The sequence below is a fragment of the Capra hircus genome, chromosome 9, assembly GCF_001704415.2.
Source record: "Capra hircus breed San Clemente chromosome 9, ASM170441v1, whole genome shotgun sequence".
Taxonomy (NCBI): Eukaryota; Metazoa; Chordata; class Mammalia; order Artiodactyla; family Bovidae; genus Capra; species Capra hircus.
In genome coordinates, this window is record NC_030816.1 from 21,117,973 (window position 1) to 21,132,927 (window position 14,955).

Below are 14,955 nucleotides of genomic sequence, written 5' to 3' on the forward strand. Positions count from 1 at the left end.
TTTCAACAGAAAATTAAAATCTAGTAGATAAAACAGTTCAAGTTAGAAACTTACCTGTTCTTGAACATCTTCATGCTCTGAATTAAGAAGTTTGATAAAAATTGGAACAGCCCCAGTTTCAATCACTACTTTGGTATGCAGAAAAGTTCCAGATGCTATATTAGTTAATGCCCACGCAGCTTCAAACTAAGGAAAAACAAAAGCAAAATAAATGAAAGCCCCAAAGAAATGTCAGAAAGAGGAAGAAAGGGAGAAGAGAGGGAGTCAAGAGTTAGCTGAATAAGTTTGAGAGAAAGATTCACTTACGATAAATAAGATTCAATGTGAAATCAGATTTGATAGGTAAAAATATTTTTTTAAAAAAAGGACTCTTTAATCCGGAAAAATAAGAAATGAGAAGAATATAACAAAAATTTATAAAACCATGGACAATAAATGAACACATCTGAATTTATATTTCATAAGACCCCTGATGTTTACTATTAGGGAGCCAGGTATTCTAAATCAAGCAGTTTAAAACAAAATGATACACACTACTTAATTAATAGAATATTTATGGAACTTAGAATCATAAAAGGTTACTTTTGTTTCCCTAAGGATCATCTATTCCTAACTTCCTCACTTAAGAAGTAAGAAAAACTATAAAGCCATACATTTAGGTGGTTAGTTCAAGGTGAAAGAGTTCATTATTAGCAGAGCCACAAGAACTTGTGGAACTCTTTCAAGCAGCAGAGCCTCTGGGAAGTTACTCATAACAATCAGAATTCAGATATACTTATCTGTGATGGATTTATAATGATGTAATTGAAGAAAATTTAACTCATGGTTCTCTAACAAACTAGCAAATTAGACCTGCAAATTAAGGAGTGAGGATAGTGACAATAGCTTTAAAAATATTTGGCCTAGACAACTTCTCACATTAAGGTAGGTATTATTATGACTAATAAAAGTGTAATAAAAAGCATTGGTGAAAGGCATGAAAAGTACAGATAAAACTAGAGAAAGCAGTTATATTTTTAAAAAAGAAAAAAAAAGGGGGGGGCAGAGCTCCTATTCAACTCCACTAGATCTTTAGTATGTGGCAACAATGCCAATTCTTCTGATTTGTAAAAAGAAGCCCTAAATCTAGACTTCCATTTGAAATTCTTCAACTTCTGAAAGCCTGATATCTGAATTCATATATTTTAAAACATGTGCAGGCCAAACATGTAGGTCCCCAGTTTGAGGCCTCTCAATTACAGTAAGTCCCCTACATATGAGCCTTCAAGATGCTAACTTTCAAAGATGTGAACGTGTGTTCCATCAACATCAGGCAAGAGTGAAACTGCAGCTTAACCTCCATCTCCTATTGTTGAAAATCCTTCAGCTCTATCATCTCCCACTTTCTCTCCCTCCTTCAATCAGTAACTCTTCTCGCCTGGCATGTCAGCCCCTGCCTGCCAGCTGGTGTACTACACTACTGTACTTTTCAAGGTAGTATACTATGAGATTAAAAATGTTTTATTTTTTGGTTGTTTTTTATGTACTATTTGTGTGGAAAGTATTATAAACCTTTTACAGTACAGTACTATATAGCCAATTGTATTAGTTAGGTACCTAGGGTAACTTTATTGGACTGATAAATGCACTCTCAGAACAGAACTTAGTATAGTTCAGTTCAGTTCATTCACTCAGTCGTGTCCAACTCTTTCCGACTCCATGAACTGCAGTACACCAGGCCTCCCTGTCCATCACCAACTCCCGGAGTTCACCCAAACCCACGTCCATCGAGTTGGCAATACCATCCAACCATCTCATCCTCTGTCGTCCCCTTTTCCTCCTGCCCTCAATCTTTCCCAGCATCAGGGTCTTTTCAAAAGAATCAGCTCTTCGCATCAGGTGGCCAAAGTATTGGAGTTTCAGCTTCAGCATCAGTCCTTCCAATGAATATTCAAAACTGATTTCCTTTAGGATGGACTGGTTAGATCTCCTTGCAGTCCAAGGGACTCCCAAGAGTCTTCTCCAACACCACAGTTCAAAAGCATCAATTCTTCTGTGCTCAGCTTTCTTCACAGTCCAACTCTCACATCCATACATGACCACTGGAAAAACCATAGCCTTGACTAGACAGACCTTTGTTGATAAATTAATGTCTCTGCTCTGCAATATGCTGTCTAGGTTGGTCATAACTTCTCTTCCAAGAAGCAAGTGTCTTTTAATTTCATGGCTGCAATCACCATCTGCAGTGAGTTTGGAGTCCAAAAAAATAAAGTCAGCCACTGTTTCCACTGTTTCCCCATCTATTTCCCATGAAGTGATGGGACCGGATGCCATGATCTTCGTTTTCTGAATGCTGAGGTTTAAGCCAACTTTTTCACTCTCCTCTTTCACTTTCATCAAGACACTCTTTAGCTCTTCTTCACTTTCTGCCATAAGGGTGGTGTCATCTGCATATCTGAGGTTATTGATATTTCTCCCGGCAATCTTGATTCCAGCCTGTGCTTCCTCTAGCCCAGCGTTTCTCATGATGTACTCTGCATATAAATTAAATAAGCAGGGTGACAATATACAGCCTTGACATACTCCTTTTCCTATTTGGAACCAGTCTGTTGTTCCATGTCCAGTTCTAACTGTTGCTTCCTGACCTGCATACAGGTTTCTCAAGAGGCAGGTCAGGAGTCTGGTATTCCCATCTCTTTCAGAATTTTCCACAGTTTATTGTGATCGACACAGTCAAAGGCTTTGGCATAGTCAACAAAGCAGAAATAGATGTTTTTCTGGAACTCTCTTGCTTTTTCGATGATCCAGTGGATGTTGGCAATTTGATCACTGGTTCCTTTGCCTTTTCTAAATCCAGCTTGAACATCTGGAAGTTCACGGTTCATGTATTGCTGAAGCCTGGTTGGGAGAATTTTGAGCATGACTTTACTAGTATGTGAGATGAGTGCAATTGTATGGCATTCTTTGGTATAGTTAGATCTACGGTTTGAACAACATATTTCATATTAACTTGGATAATATGACACACCATATAGCTGCCCCAAGAACACACTGTTGAATTTCACTAGGTTTCAAGTATAATGATTAATTGGAGGTCAAAATGTCAACTCGCTCCAGTATTCTCGCCTGGAGAATTCCATGAACAGAGGAGCCTGGAAGGCTACAGTCCACAGGATTACAAAGAGACACGACTGAGTGACTAACACACACACAATGATTGATAAACACTCAAATCCCCAACATTCTTGAATACTGTGTGCTTTCTACACATGCTATTTTCACAACCTGAAATTACTTTTCCTTTTATTCAGCCTGTTAAACTCTCATTCCCTCTTAAGACTAGCTGTGTAACATTGTAAACATAAGCTGTTATGTTCTCTCTGCTCTCAAAGTACTTTGTATAATTTTCTGTTAGCACTAAGCATACTATAGTATCACAGATCTATTTAGGTGTTTGTCTTCCCCAACAGAGTGAAGAGTTTCTACAAAGAGAAAAATATCTTACCAATCTGTAACTACAATGCCTTATACAATGTATTGTTTAAACTAACATTCAATTTTATCCATTCATTTCTTCTTTCAATCACTTAGAATTGAAGAGCCAAATAATAAACTGCTATCAGAAGGCTTAGGTTTTAGTTTGGACTCAGAGCTTACAAATAAAGTGAATGACCAAACCATGATTCCCAGCCCTTACAGCACTACTACGTAAAGACTCTAGCTGACAGATAGATTTTAGGTCAGATTCAAATTGAAGAAAGTAGGGAAAACCGCTAGACCATTCAAGAATGACCTAAATCAAATCCCTTATGATTATACAGTGGAAGTGAGAAATAGATTTAAGGGCCTAGATCTGATAGATAGAAGGCCTGATGAACTATGGAATGAGGTTCGTGACATTGTACAGGAGACAGGGATCAAGATCATCGCCAAGGAAAAGAAATGCAAAAAAGCAAAATGGCTGTCTGGGGAGGCCTTACAAATAGCTGTGAAAAGAAGAGTGGCGAAAAACAAAGGAGAAAAGGAAAGATATAAGCATCTGAATGCAGAGTTCCAAAGAATAGCAAGAAGAGATACGAAAGCCTTGCTCAGTGATCAATGCAAAGAAATAGAGGAAAACAACAGAATGGGAAAGACTAGAGATCTCTTCAAGAAAATTAGAGATACCAAGGGAACATTTCATGCAAAGATAGGCTCGATAAAGGACAGAAATGGTATGGACCTAACAGAAGCAGAAGATATTAAGAAGAGGTGGCAAGAATACATGGAAGAACTGTACAAAAAAGATCTTCACGACCCAGATAATCATGATGATGTGATCACTAATCTAGAGCCAGATATCTTGGAATGTGAAGTCAAGTGAGCCTTAGAAAGTATCACTATGAACAAAGCTAGCGGAGGTGATGGAATTCCAGTTGAGCTATTTCAAATCATGAAAGATGATGCTGTGAAAGTTCTGCACTCAATATGCCAGCACATTTGGAAAACTCAGCAGTGGCCACAGGACTGGAAAAGGTCAGTTTTCATTTCAATCCCAAAGAAAGCCAATGCCAAAGAATGCTCAAACTACCGCACAACTGCACTCATCTCACATAATAGTAAAGTAATGCTCAAAATTCTCCAGGCCAGGCTTCAGCAATACGTGAACCGTGAATTCCCCGATGTTCAAGCTGGTTTTAGAAAAGGCAGAGGAACCAGAGATCAAATTGCCAACATCCGCTGAATCATCGAAAAAGCAAGAGAGTTCCAGAAAAACATCTATTTCTGCTTTATTGACTATGCCAAAGCCTTTGACTGTGTCGATCACAATAAACTGTGGAAAATTCTGAAAGAGATGGGAATTACCAGACTCCTGACCTGCCTCTTGAGAAACCTATATGCAGGTCAGGAAGCAACAGTTAGAACTGGACATGGAACAACAGACTGGTTCCAAATAGCAAAAGGAGTACGTCAGGGCTGTATGTTGTCACCCTGCTTATTTAACTTCTATGCAGAGTACATCATGAGAAATGCGGGGCTGGAAGAAGCACAAGCTGGAATCAAGATTGCCGGGAGAAATATCAATAACCTCAGATATGCAGATGACACCACCGTTATGGCAGGGTGAAGAGGAGCTAAAAAGCCTCTTGATGAAAGTAAAAGAGGAGAGCGAAAAAGTTGGCTTAAAGCTCAACATTCAGAAAACGAAGATCATGGCGTCTGGTCCCATCACTTCATGGGAAATAGACGGGGAAACAGTAGAAACAGTGTCAGACTTTATTTTTTGGGGCTCCAAAATCACCGCAGATGGTGACTGCAGCCATGAAATTAAAGATGCTTACTCCTTGGAAGAAAAGTTATGACCAACCTAGACAGTCTATTCAAAAACAGAGACATTACTTTGCCAACTAAGGTCCGTCTAGTCAAGGCTATGGTTTTTCCAGTGGTCATGTATGGATGTGAGAGTTGGACTGTGAAGAAGGCTGAGCACTGAAGAATTGATGCTTTTGAACTGTGGTGTTAGAGAAGACTCTTGAGAGTCCCATGGACTGCAAGGAGATCCAACCAGTCCATTCTGAAGGAGATCAATCCTGCGATTTCTTTGGAAGGAATGATGCTAAAGCTGAAGCTCCAGTACTTTGGCCACCTCATGCGAAGAGTTGACTCATTGGAAAAGACTCTTATGCTGGCAGGGACTGGGAACAGGAGAAGAAGGGGACGACCGAGGATGAGATGCCTGGATGGCATCACGGACTCTATGGACGTGAGTCTGAGTGAACTCTGATAGATGGTGATGGACAGGGAGGCCTGGTGTGCTGCTATTCATGGGGTCGGAAAGAGTCGGACACGACTGAGCGACTGAACTGAACTGAACAGTCCTTATAGCACTATCACTTAATTGACAATAAGACTGTCCTTATTGTAAACATTCTCAGCATGTTTTATAAAGCTCATGATGGATAATATTCACAAGTGCAGCACATTTCTTCACTTACACCTAGAGACAGGATCTTTCCCAAATTACTCAGATTAAGTGGAACACTATTCTAAGATGTAATTTCAAATTATTCAAATACCAGGAACAGTTCTCCAATACCAATAAGAGCATTGAGAAAGTAGGTGTAGGTTATATATATAGGAATGATAGTCAGGAAGAACAATCTTAAACAGTAAAATATTTGTAAACTTCAATACTTTTAGTAGTCAATTATTTGGAAGACATCTTTAAATTTTCACTATAACTGAGAAGCAACACTCTTTAAGACACACTCAACTTTGGTCACATTTTAAGTAGATTTATACTGATTTGTTCTTTCTTAAAAAAGAAAAAAAAGGAACTGATCAATCAGATAAAAATGTTTTAAGAGGTACAAGAGTTTATACTAAAAAGTTACAACTTTAGTTAGGAGCCAAAATTAATTTAACCATTAAGAAAGTTAAGATTTTGATTTATGATTTTCTAAAGCAAAAGTTATTAAAGGTTGACAACTATAAAACTTTTCTTAAAATTACAAATGATTTAAAATATATTTTTCAAAAAAAATTGTTTAATGATAATAGTTTCAGAGAAAGTAATAGTTTCTAGAAAAAATTAGCACTGTAAACTTGACCAGGGCAAGACAGGTAGCACCACCTTTAATCGCCACCTACTGATATTTACTGAATGCTTACAATATATTCACTACTGTAGAAGTTGCTTTCACTAGAAACTAATCCTACGTCATTTCTGGAAAGAGATAATTAAGAACATAAACTACAGAACTCACTTGTAATGTACAATTTTCATTTCTTTCAAGAAATTTGACAAATCTCTGCACCACTCCTGGTTTCTGTATAACTTGATCAATTGGTGGATTAGGTTCTAAAAATTAAAAAAGAATGAAGCTATTATGCAGATACAAAAGCACGATGATCTGGAACCTGTGTCAGTTAACAGGACACACAAAATAACTCTTTCTAGATTTCACTGCCAGATTTGAAACCTTTAGCTGGATGTAACTGAAGAAGACAAATGCTCTCATAAGTGCAATGTTTGCTGCAAAAAAAAAAAAAGTACACAAAAAAGCAAATTCTTTTTCATTAGTGTAACAGTAAGAAAATTTTAAAATATTTCCTAAACAAATATTTAAAATTCATAAAGGCTATTTAGCAGGTCACCTTTACAGTATGGGAGTATTTCAGTCCAATACTCAAAACACCAATCAAAGGATAATAATCCTTCTAAGGGTGACAGTCCTTCTAATTCTTCATAACCATACTCCAATTTCCAGGGATGTCCCTTTCACTATCAACCATGAACTGCCTAATGTCTTTCAGCCAGACAAGTCCTATCTTCTCAAGATGTTATTTACAAAAATGCTATTGAACTATGTAGAATTTTGATTAAACTCTCACAATAGGTGACGACTTATGAGAATAATAAAATCTCTGAGAAGTTTAAATGCAAATTTAAAATAAATGCAAACTTAAAATAAAGATATTTCTGGGATTCCCTGGCAGTCCAGTGCACTTGCAATGCAGGTGGCCCAGGTTCAATGGTTGGGAACTAAGATCCCACAAGTCAAGCAATGTGGTCAAAAGAAAACAAAAAAGGAATAGACTTTCTTCCTTTTCTTTTTTCTACAAATTTGCTATCCTAACTTTTTCAAAAATTGGGAGATTTCTGCAAAGCTAGTAAAATACTACAAAGTTTTGTTTTGGTGTTCTACATGAAAAGTCTGGATCCTTCAAAATGTAAATTCCAGACTACAGCCTAAACTGCTCTTAAAGTTATAAAACATCAACAAGATAATACATAATATTAATGCTTTTACTCCCACCCAATATAAAATACAAATTAAAATTTTTTTTAATTTGGAAAAAAAGAAATATCTGATTAAATTATTTTACATTCATGCTCTCCTGTCATGCTGCCATTTTTAAAAAGTCTGAAAAATATTTCTGTAAGAATTTATAAATATGTATCTCTAACTCTCTTAGCAATGGGAATGATTTGGGACTATTTTGCTTCTTTAAATTCTTCTATATTTGCAGATATTCTACAATCAACATGTGTTACTTTGACAGTATAATGGTTTTAAAAAAGAGATTATCATAGGAAAAAATCAAGACGTACTGGCAAAGAAAGTGTCTTAAAATAAAAAAAAAAACTAACAAAATTGCACTACAAATTCCTGTAACATCAGGAAATAAGTAACATCAAATAAGCACACTGAAAATAATTCTTGCCTTTAGAAAGCAGCTTTCTAAATTTCTGTGTAGCTGTTAGCTGTTGATCAGCATTATTAGAAAAAATCATCTGAACCATATCTGAAGTAATAACTTCTTCCTATAACACAGAAAATATAATTATTATCTAAATATTTTAAATTAATAATTTTGCAGTACATCTCTGAAATACTGAAGAAATATAATTTGAAATACATTTGTAATATCTACCTCTGGAATGGGTACAGTGGAACTGATGTCTGGATCCTGGATAGGATTTTCTAACATAGACTCATCATTTCTGGGCAAAGAAACATTTCTGCGTTTGAATAACTATAATAAAGAGAAATAATATATTAAGTTTTCCATAAAACACTAAATGTCCATAGAATTATTTTTTTCTTTAAGTGAACAAAACAAAACAATCATTTTATCGCTTAAAGTTTTGAATATTTTAGTATTTCGTAATCACCATACCATAAACAACTAAATTATTCAAGAGAAGTTAAACATCTGGGGCTAGATTAGCTCTTGTCCTATAGACTGCTTTGGGGCATTCTTAATCTCAGGTCTTTTAACCAGTTTCCAGTATCATAAACAGAACACATATTTATATTTTATAGCACTTGGAAAAACACATATGCCTACACTGAATTATGAGATATCTAAGAAGGAAACCAGATCTGTTATATGAGTGAGATAATGTGATATATTAACAGAGCCAGTATATCGGACTAACAAGTAACAAGAACAACTCTCAGGAAAGATGACCCTATGCTTAATAACTGAGTGAACATAAAGAAAAAAAAAAAAGAGGAAGAAAGAGACATGGTCAAGTCACTGAGCATGATTTACAGGTATATTTCATAAGTCAAAACTGATAAAAAAAATCTGGTATCATAATCTTTTTGATAGCTAAATAAAATTCTGCTCTTCTCAGTCTCTACACAGTTCTTTTCCTATTCATTTATTCAACAGACTTTTTTTTCTTAAGTACCTACTGTAATATAGTAGAGACTATGTTAGATGCTATAAATAGGGGAGATAATCATATTTCTAAAACAGGCTTTTTTTCACTTTCTACATTGCTAGTCCCTTTTACATAGTAGTTCTAATTATGTATGTGAGGACCATACCCTTCTACTTATTTATGAATACTTCTAAATTTCAGTGTATCTTGGAATGAAACATGTGGAGATGCATTCTTCTAAATGAATTTTTCTATTCCTTATGTTCCATATATAAAGCTCAAACAGAGAAGGCTAAGAGGTCTGCCTGATGAGACTACAGGAGGAACAGTATGAGCAGCACAGGAAAACGATTATAATTAACTTAGGGGCAAGGGTTATGAAAACCACAAAGTGACAAATGAATAGAGTTAATGTTTTTCTAGGGGGCAAATTTTACAGCGCTCAGTGGAAGTGATACAAATAGGCTCAAGAGTAAATACGTCTGGGGGTAGAAATATTGGGGTAGAAATACTGACATAAAAGGTGTATCAATGGAATAGAAAAGGCATTCTTGTCAGGGATTAAAAATAGCATAGGGTTCTGATTCATGAATTTGCTAATATTATTGGATTCTAATAAAAATACATTTATATTCAATTTCCTAGAAAAAAATTTTTCGTTTAAAATTATCTAAAAATTAGCAATAACAGCATTAAATATTTTAAAACACCTACCTGTTCTTCTCTTTTTTGTTTTCGAAGCTGTATTCCTTCTTCTTCTCTTCGTCTACGCATCTCCTGGGGGTTTAGGGCTTTATTCTTATAACTTTTCATTCTATAGTTATCTTTCCCGGGACTAGCCATGGCATCTTAAGATTAGGAGAGGAAAATAGATACGTATTACTTTCAAAATGACATGAGATGTTTACTCTGGGACAACTAAATTCAGGCTCGTGGATCAAATACACCAACAAAACTCATCCTGAAAATTATGTACAATGAATACATCCTCTCACTCCCACATCAAAATTGGAGGAAAACGATCAAATGTTTTAGGACTTAACTATCAAACAAATAATAGATTTTGGTCTAAACACAAAGTCATTATCATAATTTCACTGATTCGGAGAGGCACTCTCCTATCCCTGGTATTTTAACCTTTCTATAAGTGAGGTGCATCTTAAAATAACTGTTAGCCAGGAAACAATCATGAAACAGCTGGATAAAAAACTTCTAAATCACAGCTTCTGGAAAAATCAAGAAATAATCAGCAATGAATTGTCTTATTTTCAACAAAATATGGCATCAAGTTTCAGTAAGCATACCTTATGTATTTATTGGTGTCTGGCTTCTTTCATTTACTTAAGGAACTGCCTAAAGAACTAAAACCACATAGGTCAGGACTTGAGTTATGACTACAATGCCAATTTTCAGTACTAGAGTATAATTATTTCATTTAAAATACTGAAATGTTTCTATACTTTAAGTAGTTTTATTATACATATTTTAAAAAATTAACACATAAACATTTTATAAATATACAAAACATATAAACATAAAATATATTTTAAAAGGGGCAGGAGATAAAACCAGAAAGGTAGGTAAGGCTGAAATATATAGTTCCTGCAATCTAGCTGAGAAATCTGGTCTTGATCCTAAGGAGAAGAATTAAGAAATTAAAGAGAAGGTTGTTTCAAACATTGATGATAAAAGACCTAAAGTAAATTAGTAGCTGCCCTGAAAAACACAGAAGACAAACTGATGCCAGAAACATTTCAGATATTGATTCAATAAGAATTAGAGGCCAAGAGAACATAAGGAATATGTGCTAAGAAAGAAAAAGGAGTTGAGGATGATTTCATGGTTTTCAGCATGAACTCTTTCAGAATAATGATAAAATAACCCAAGACAGGGAATACAGATGGAGGATTGGCGTGGTGGTTTTGTGTTTTTGCCTCCTCGTTTTTGAGATGAAAACAATGAATTCAATTATTTTATTTTTCATTTACGTACAGCAAAAATCACTCAGTACACAATTCTACAAACTTGACACAATGCTTAGGCATATAACCAACACAATTAAGATATAGAACAGCTTCATAATTCCCCCCAGAACTTCCTCACGTTGCTCCCATTTAGTCCTTCTCCTACTCCTAAAACCTGGTAACCACGATTTCCATAGCTCTGCCTTTACCCAAATTTCACATAAATGAAATTATAACAGTATATAGTCTTAATTGTCTTCCTTCATTTAACATAGTATATCTGTGAGTCATCATATTGTCGGCATGTATCAAAATTCATTCTTTATCGTTTAGTAATATTCTATTATACAGATATACCATAGTTTATTGATTCACTAGCTTAAGGACATTTAGGTGGTTTCTAGTTTAGGGCAGTTACAAATAAAACTGTTATAAACACTCAATGTACAGGTTGTGTAAACATAAGTTTTCATTTCTCTCAGGTAAATATGTAGGAGTAGAATCTATGGATAATAGGACAAGCATATGCTCCACATTTTACAACTGCCATTCTGAAAAGTAAGTATACCACTCTGCATTTTCATTAGCTATTACTGTTGCTCTGTATCCTGGCTACCCTTATTAGAATTTTGTTATTGTTTACTGCAGCCACTCTAATAATGTATAGTGACTTTAATCTTAAATGTGTTAAATTTATAGTACATAGAGCACAAACAGAAGGTTTTGATTTATAGATGGTTAAAAATTATGAGTCAAACTCAGGAAAAGAGTATTGAATGATCATTCAAGAGCATTAGAGCTATAAAAGAAAGATGCCCAAAGGAGAAATCTTAAGAATGTTCACATTTCCATGGAAAGCAAAGGAAACCAAACATAAATAGAAGGATCAGAAGAAAATAAGAGTCATGAAAAAGAAGGGAATTTAAAAGATAAAGAAATATTTCAGTTGCAGTGACACTAAAAAAAAAATAGTCACTCAATTTATTCATTCATTGATTTATCCCGCAAATATTTAAGTGTCTGCAATAAGTCAAGTGCCATAGGAAGGTAGACTTGATAATCAGGTCACTGGTAAAGACAGAGAAATTTCTTTAGTGGTGGAACTAAAGGTAGAATGGAAAGGGCTGAGGACTTTACAATGCTTTAAAAAGTACTTTGCACCTCTTAACACATGTATATAGTTGTGCAACTAAAATACATGTATAATCAACCAATATCTTTATAAAACAGTCAATAAATTAATTTTAGCAATACTGTGTGCACCTACAAATACTTATGTCTAGAAACAGTTCAATCTAACTTTCTTAATAACGTTTAGCATTATTCTCTATTTTATATATAAAAGCTCTGTTGCACTAATAAAAGCTTAGGCTTGGAAGGGAAAAACAAAGTTAATTACCAAGCAAACTGGGCTTCATATTAGTTGTTGAATTACACTTAACAGTATAATATCTTAGCAAAATGAAATGTTCGCAGCAACAGACCTCTTTACAATATTTACCACCTATACATTAGGCATCTTCTAAGCCACTGGCCTCTAAACTTTTGATCACATATCCTATGCACACAAAATACATTTGGGAATGCACCCTCAATATGCTTGTTTATTTATATATGCATATTACTAACTTAATAAACTATCCAATTATAAATTCACAGAAATTTTTTTTAAAAATAGTTTTATAAGATAAGCAGAAGTTCTAATATCTTCTCCCCACATCTGATTGAATTACCTTGTGCCTCCCATCACACACAGCAGACAGTACTCCTAAGATCATCAATCTAGGCAATGACAAATTAAAATCTTTCAGTATAAATGCTAACTAAATAAAATCTCGCGCCAGCAACTCATATATTATTTGTTTTCCTTCTATAGTACTAACTTCTTGTCTCTTATTTAACATCTGCATCCTCACTGCAGTTGCTTTAAAGGGGATATAAAGTTCAAGGAAAATGATTTTTTAAAGCTGCATCACCCAAGGGGATTTTCTTTCTCTGGAATATAGCTTAAAAGACTGTACTTCAAAGCCTGCTGTCTCATACAAGTTATTTCAAATATAAGAAATGCCAATCAAACACTATAATGTTGCCAGAGGAATTTTTTTTTTTCAGTCATAAGCTTATTTTTGACTCCACTCTTTGAAAAAACTGTGCTGAGGTTAGGCAAACAACTGGAATCTGAACTTTTTCTAAAACATATTAACGGAATTTCTTGTCTCCATAAAGCCTGCGTTTCTATGGGCTTGGGTGTCTGTTAGTAAAATGACAAGATCAGTACAAAGGGGAAAGTGCAGCAATCAGAGCCCCTACAAGCAAACAAGCAGTACTTGAAGATCTAAAGGACAGAGCTATTCCTGTTTACCATGAGAGAAAGTCACTTTTTAAAAATAAAATATAAATCATGGTATGCTGTAACTAAGAAACATCAGATCAGAAGGTTTTTTTAAAAAGTGTTCAAAAAAACGAAGTCATATTCTTTTGAAGTAGCACTATCCCTTCTCAAAGATTTCAATTCCTCTCATCTCTTGTGCATTAGTGAGGAGACACTATTAAACTGTCACCTTGGAAGTGATCTAGCAGAGAAGCATCTAACCTGCGCTGGCCCGCGTCAGCACTGAGCCCTTCCAGGCATCTGCGCCAGGTGGACGGCAGCGCTGGAGGTAGAGGGTGCGACACGTAGGCCCCTGGGGCTGAACCTGCCTTATTCTGGACACAAAAGAACTTCTAACAAGCTGAGCTGCGGAACAGATTGCTGAGCCCCTGAAGTGACAGGCAACGTCCGATAAGACCATGTACCGAAAAATAATAATAATAATAACTGCCGAGAGACAGCGGTGCAGAGCGGCGAGAGGATCCTGTGCCTAAAGCTCCTGAGCATCATCAGCCTGGCTCTCGGAGAGGCTCTGAGCTCCCTGCGCCTTCGCGGCCTCAAGGGAAAGGTCTGGCCGCCACGCCCCCGCCACTGCTGTCTCCCTCTGGAGAAGCTGAGAGAACCCGGCCCGGCCCGGAACCCTTTGTTGCTGCTGCTGCTGCTGCTAAGACGCTTCAGTCACGTCCGACTCTGTGCGACCCCAGAGACGGCAGCCCACCAGGCTCCCCCGTCCCTGGGATTCTCCAGGCAAGAGCACTGGAGTGGGTTGCCATTTCCTTCTGCAATTGTAGGGAAAGATAAAAACAGTGGCCTCAGGAACTAGTAGCTCCCGAAAGGACCAAACCCGAGGCTCACCCCACCTGGCGTGTGTCACTCCCACTTACCCATTAATGTGGCACTAGCCGGCGCCCTGACTTCCCAGTCCCCGGCTGTGGCGGCTGCTGCGGTAACTGTGGGGTCAGCACTCCGCCCCTAGCGATGGGTACAGAGACCAGGCTCACAACTCAAGATGGCGGCCTCCTGCGCCCCTTACTCTAGACCCCCAAGTCTGGGCTCCCAGAAGCCCTTGCACGCGGCAGCGGCGGCGGCGGCAGCAGCGGCGGCAGCGAAGCTGCTGCTCCGACGGGCAGAGGGGCGGAGAGACGCGGACGCCCCAGCCCCACCCACTCATGGAGGATCCGGCGACTTCTAGACTCTGGGATTTTAACTCTGCGCGTTGCTGTGGCAGAAGTGTGTCCTACTGCCCTGACAGCAGTAGTGCTCCCTGCCAGTTCTGTCATTCACCCGTTCGTTCTTTTGTTCATCCATCCGCCCAAGCTTCCATCCATTCATTTATTCATTTTACAACGTAGTATTGACGGAGGGACTAATTTGTGCCAGACTTGATTTGATGTTGGAGGTACAATAGTGTACACAACGGATAAAAATCCAGACCTCGTGGAGCTTCATTTTCTTCAACCTCATTCACTTCTTCCTATCTTCTC

General features: G+C 36.9%; 1 protein-coding gene across 2 annotated transcripts in view; it reads right to left on the reverse strand.

Moving 5' to 3' along the window:
• The window catches only part of KPNA5 (karyopherin subunit alpha 5), a 50,232-nt gene extending 35,645 nt beyond the window's left edge, over positions 1 to 14,587 (reverse strand). The window contains exons 1-6 of one of the 2 annotated variants that reach the window (XM_005684531.3): positions 14,356 to 14,587; positions 9,851 to 9,984; positions 8,398 to 8,499; positions 8,188 to 8,287; positions 6,726 to 6,820; positions 55 to 186 (exon numbers count right to left, since the gene is read on the reverse strand). In XM_005684531.3, the coding sequence (XP_005684588.1) occupies positions 55 to 186; positions 6,726 to 6,820; positions 8,188 to 8,287; positions 8,398 to 8,499; positions 9,851 to 9,984; positions 14,356 to 14,359 (567 nt within the window). In that variant the 5' untranslated portion in view covers positions 14,360 to 14,587. Of the gene's footprint in view, positions 1 to 54; positions 187 to 6,725; positions 6,821 to 8,187; positions 8,288 to 8,397; positions 8,500 to 9,850; positions 9,985 to 10,440; positions 10,565 to 14,355 lie in introns of those variants that run through there. The other variant, XM_013966411.2, reaches the window with a different exon arrangement.